We start from the raw sequence: 6,000 nt of genomic DNA, 5'->3' as shown, positions 1-6,000 counted from the left end.
TGGGTATTTGTGCCGTTATTGGATGTTGAGTCGCCATTTTTAAACTTCCTGCGTTATGGATTTTTAAATCACTCGCTCACTTTTATTGTTGTTTCCGGTAAATTAAATTTTCAAAATTTTTTTTTCCTTTAAAATACCCTTTGATGTGTGTGGAATGCATTGCATAACATTTTGTGGGTATTTGTGCCCTTATCGGATGTTGAGACGTCATTTTTAAACTTCCTGCGCTATGGATTTTTAAATCACACGCCCGTTTTACGGTTTTCAGTAATTTTTTTTTATGCTACATTGCCAGAGAAAATGGATATAATTTCTGAACTATTAAAAATACATGCATGAAATATAGGACACACATTCTTCAGACTATTAGGAAACTTTTCTCTGTAACAGAATTTTGTTACTTGATTTCATTTAAAAAAATACGTCCGTTTGTTTGCAAGAAAGGAAATCAGAAAATTGTTATTCAATTTTAATTGTTTATTTCACAAACGTAGGGATTAATATCACAATTCTGTTACAGACAGTTTGTAGAACATGCTTTTGCAAATACATTGCAAAAAATTGTTTGAATCTATCTTTAAAAACGGTTTAGATATATCGGTTTTAGTACAATCCTGCATTGGGTATATTTTTTTCAAATTTGGGCCCCCAAATAATTTTTTTTCAAAATAATTTTATTTGGTTGAGTTGCCGCAGCTATGAGCTCTACATACAAAAAATTAATATTTTACACCAAATAGGAAAAAAGTTTTAAAAAATACCATCCTCTCCCCTTAAGACACAATCATCTGCCTCTTTCATTTATCTTTTACATTGCATTTTCTTTCCACATTTGTCTCTGCGATTATTTGACACCTACAACATGCACGACATACACAATATATATCAGATGCTATGAATAAACACAAAAAATTTTGCACGTTTAATGTATTTGATATTTCTTCCACTAGAGAGTGTTGTTATATCACAGACAAAATTTAAAGAGAAAACAATTGCCTCGTGGAATGGGAAAAACGCTAAGAAAATAACCTCTCAAGATTAGGCTCTGTTACAAATCAGTGCGATAAGCATATATTTTTCCCCCCAAGTACTTAACATTGAAAACAATTTGGACCACAAAACACAACAAAGACTCTTCATTTAACAAAGGAAAAGTGTGATATACAGGATGATTCAGACCACCCGTAACAGTCACTTATTTCGAAAACTAGTGCATGAAAATTTTTGAGACAAAAATATTTATAACTAAGCCACATGTGAACTTTCACTTGAGCTTGATTTCATCAATCAGCTCTAACAGGAAGTAGGGTCAGTGGCGTATCACTTTAAAATTTCAAATGGCAGTCGGGGTCAAATAAGGTACCATTTGATAGAGCTCTTCAAAACAAACAACTTTCATAGGAAACGTTTTTATTAATTCCTATTCATTCAATGAGAAAACGTACGAAAAGGCAATGAGTGATTCGGACCACACTTAAGTCATTTATTTCGGAATCTAGTGCATTAAAATTTTCGAGACAAAAATATTTATCACTAAACCACATGTGAACTTTCACTTGAGCTTGATTTCATTAATCAGCTCTAACAGGAAGTAGGGCCAGTGGCGTATCACTTTAAAATTTCAAATGGGAGTCGGGTCAAATAAGGTACCATTTGATAGAGCTCTTCAAAACAAACAACTTTCAAAGGAAACGTTTTTATCAATTCCTATTTTTTCAATGAGAAAACGCACAAAAAGACAATGTCATGAATATTGAGAAATGTTACAAGACGAAAATGTAAACAAGACAATCAATGTTGACATGTTACTGAAAGGCTTGACAATTCCATTAATTTTTTATAAATTTTCAAACTATCTGCCGTTCTGAGCAGCACACACCTGTACTCTTCTTCTGACACTGTCAGTGACTCCTAATACTTAGGCGTGGTCAAGTGACTGGCAGAGTGGGAATTAATTAAAACGTTTCCTATGAAAGTTGTTTGTTTTGAAAAGCTCTATCAAAAGGTGTCCTGTTTGACCCGACTCCCATTTGAAATGTTAAAGTGATACGCCACTGACCCTACTTTGTTAGACCTGATTGATGAAATCAAGTTCTAGTGAAAGTTCATATGTGGTTTAGTCATAAATACTTTTGTCTCAAAATTTTCATGCACTAGTTTCCGAAATAAATGACTTACGGGTGATCCGAATCACTTCGTACGTTTTCTCATTGAAAAAATAGAAATTAATAAAAATGTTTCCTATGAAAGTTGTTTGTTTTGAAGAGCTCTATCAAATAGTACCTTATTTGACACCGACTCCCATTTGAATTTTAAATTAATACGCCACTGACCCTACTTCCTGTTAGAGCTGATTCATGAAATCAAGCTCAAGTGAAAGTTCACATGTGGTTTAGTTATAAATATTTTTGTCTCCAAAATTTCCATGCACTAGTTTCCGAAATAAATTACTGTTACGGGTGGTCTGAATCACCCTGTATTCACTCACAGATTCAAAGCTGTAGGTAGATCTCACAACTCTTCAAGTAGTTTCCAAAAAAATCCGCTCACCTTACTTCAAGAGCGTAATAAACAAAATCTGTGTTATAGTACATTTTCTGCCATTTATACTACTGGGTGTTCATTTCAAAGTGTGTCATGACGTCACTGTTGTTAGGTCACCGATTTGAAGCGAGTTTCAGTTTATATGTTAGAGAAGTTGCCTATTATTTAAGGCGTTCTTCAATCTGAACTTGAGAACGTGTACGGTATAACTTGAACGTCGTAGCAACAGATGGCGGTCTGTACGGTCTGTGTGCTACCATAACCTCTTTCGAACTGTGTTTTGCGCCGGCAAGTCGTACGCAGGGTATTTGTTATCATCGGTTGCGTACGGTAACATTCCACAACACAAATCAAATGCTCCGTGTCCATGTTGACCGTCGAAGTTAATGTAAAGAAATACGTAAGTAATCGTCTTAACCCTCTCCCCATATCCCGACAGTACGTATTTCCAAACAGTTCACATTCCTGCCACTACTGGCGTTACCGTACGTATCGGCACGTAGTCTTCAGAATGAACGCCGTACTTGCTAGCCAACTTCTCTGCCTCTTAGATTATACACCTGAGCTGCGGAAGTGTAGGAAGATTGAATTCTCTAGGCTCATCAACTAGCCACATGACGGCATACAGCGAGCCAAGACACATTTTGAACTGAACACCCAGTATATCTTCAGAATTAAATTTGTCGCGGATATAATTTCGTGGTAAATTTAAAAAGAAATATCACAAAATTAGCCGAGTTTGCCCTAGATAATAAATGCTTACAAACTGCATCGTACTATCTCTCTTATTTTTATTGTAGTAAATTAGAAGTACCAAGAGAACTTCGTGGTCTCATTATGTGTCCTAGTTTAAATAGAAATGAAAATTTAAGAATTTAAGATTAATAAAAATCTATGCACGTACGTATTTCTCTCTCTCCTTTTAAATTACTAGTTTATCATGTTTTCCAACTTTCTACTCTAACATATTATCTTTAATATTTATTACTTAGATGAATTGTCGTGTCTCTCATAACGTGACAACAAAATATAGGTTCCATACTTTACCTGCTAGTTTACGTAAAAAAAAAAAAAAAAAAAAAAAAAAAAAAAAAAAAAAAAAAAAACTACAAGTCTGATGTTATAAGAGGCTTTGAAACAGAATAATACGTATTGTATACATGAAAGATTATTGTACGCGTAATTCTTAAGTTGTAGCTATAAAAGAAATGTTGGGAACATTTGGAAGAAATGTTTCTGTATTTCGAAAAATAAAGTGTCAAGATATTCGTAAAGCGATTGGTGAAAAATGTTTTTCTGTTAAAAGCAATCGATGTACACTACTTCTAAGAAATTGCAAGAAGAATGTTCAGTCATGTAATGTATCACGATATAACAGTAACCAGATCAGGTATGTGGATAATCTTATTTAAATACGGACAAACTACTTTATTTATTTTATCCTTGCATCTATTCCAGCATTACTTGAGTCACAATTGTTGGACAATACTATAAAATGAATCAACATTGTCAAATCTTATTATACAGAGTGGCTAGTAGTGTTTGTCGCCGACAGAACGTGCATTCTTGCTATGAGGGTTCAAATGCATTGCGGAGTGAAATAGACACCGTGAGGCCCTGAGTCACGCCAGTCAGTTAGTTTAGACTTTACTAGAGAGTCCACGTGCAAGTTCTGTGTTAAAATGTTTGTCACTGTGCATTTGTTTTGAACTTTTTTAGTTGTGTTACAAAGTTATGTGTTAAAATTGTTACCATTGAGCGTGTTACATTATTCATTGTTGTTAGCGTGATCAGATTGGCATCGATAAAAAGAGGATACAAAGATTAAAAAAAAGAAGAACATTGTTCGAAAAAAGAGGACAGAAAGTATGTACTCAGATTTAGACTTAGGCCTATATTATACTTTAAACTACGTCAATATATATTTTATTACAAAATATATATATGATAAAACCAGAGTCCACCAGATCGCGGAAATAGTTCTGGTCCTTAGAGAAATCTTCCCAGGTAACCAGAACTTGATCCCAGAACTGATCTGGATTTTGAGGTGGGATGTCTCGATATTTGTCAATCCTCTTTTTCATGCTTTTCTGTGAACCGTCTTTGAACGTTTATGGCGGTGTGCGCGGGGTGATTATCCTGCTGGAAAATTAAATTTCCATCGGAAAGAAAACGATTATAAATTCCAAGAATCCAGCTCTTTCGCTTCTGTTTTAAAGCCATTGCAAACATATCTTATCGCTAGCTATAATATAATTCTAATAAATGAAAGTTAATATATCAATTATGATAAAACTTAATAATGATTTTGCAGTTAGCTACATATGGAAGTTAAGAAACTATAATATTAAAGAGGACAGATAATATGTATTTAGATTTAGGCTTAAACCTTTATTATACTTTAAACTGCGTCAAAATATATTTTATTACAAAATAATTATGATAACAGTTAATAATATAAAATGATTTTACAGTTAGCTGCATATGAAAGCAACGACCATAACAAGTAGGAGCAAATAGAGTTATGATCGTTGGCAAAGAGTATATGCTATCGATGCTGCTACCATACAGGCAAATTGCTTGAAAAAGGCGTCAAATCAGATAATTTCAAAATATCAGGCATACAAGTTACGAAAAGGAGGACATTTCTTGATTTTTTTTAATCCCATCGGACCCTGGACAAAGGCCTAATAAGGAGGACATGTCCGAACAAAAGAGGACATCTGGGAACCTTAATTGTTGTTTGTGCCATGACATACGTATAGTCCTCATCCTCCTCACCATCATCATCATCATCATCATCATCATCACTCTCACCCTCACCACCGTCATCATCATCGTCATCAGTCAAGAAACTTGTCCCTATCTCATTGTCCTCTCAGTATTCTTCTAATAGGGCTCCGTTTTCCTGTTGGTTAGTATTTCGAAATTAAGTTCAGTAGACTAACCTCACTTTAGCAATTTTGTTTTTACATGTAGACTTCATCTATTCCTGAAAAGGTGGATTTTATATAAAAAAAAACTGGATCAAATTTAAGATCCAATAATATTTCTGTGTTTGTTTTCTTATCCTGCCGTAGCCTATGTATTTTGCTGTTAGCTTTATGAATTTAATTTCTGCTGCAGTGATACGGGATGTCTGTTTTTTCCCCCTTTTTCATGGCACCGGTCTTACATCCGTACACTGGTTTAGGTATTACCAATGTGTTATACAGGGTGTTTCCAGGTTAGTGTTACAAACTTTCAGAAATGATGGGGAAGGGCACATGCATCAATTTGAGATAATGAACCCTGGTTCGGAAATGACTGAGCCGAAAGTTATAAGCAAAAATAGTTGTGTGGAAATGGAATTGTAATTTAGCATTACGTGCCCTCCTTCCCTTAACCTTTGGAACAGTTGTGGAAAGATGGTATAGGTCGGATGTCTCCTACGTGGGTACTGGTGTCGATACAATC

General features: G+C 34.6%; 1 protein-coding gene across 1 annotated transcript in view; it reads left to right on the top strand.

Moving 5' to 3' along the window:
* Positions 1–3,723: 3,723 nt before the first annotated feature.
* Positions 3,724–6,000, top strand: part of LOC138704491 (farnesyl pyrophosphate synthase-like) — a 44,243-nt gene continuing 41,966 nt past the window's right edge. The window contains exon 1 of the mRNA XM_069832413.1: positions 3,724–3,934. Coding sequence (XP_069688514.1) covers positions 3,753–3,934 — 182 coding nt within the window. The 5' untranslated portion in view covers positions 3,724–3,752. The remainder of the gene's footprint in view (positions 3,935–6,000) is intronic.

Source organism: Periplaneta americana, chromosome 8, assembly GCF_040183065.1.
Source record: "Periplaneta americana isolate PAMFEO1 chromosome 8, P.americana_PAMFEO1_priV1, whole genome shotgun sequence".
NCBI classification, from domain to species: Eukaryota; Metazoa; Arthropoda; class Insecta; order Blattodea; family Blattidae; genus Periplaneta; species Periplaneta americana.
This window is presented reverse-complemented; position numbering and strand designations above follow the sequence as displayed.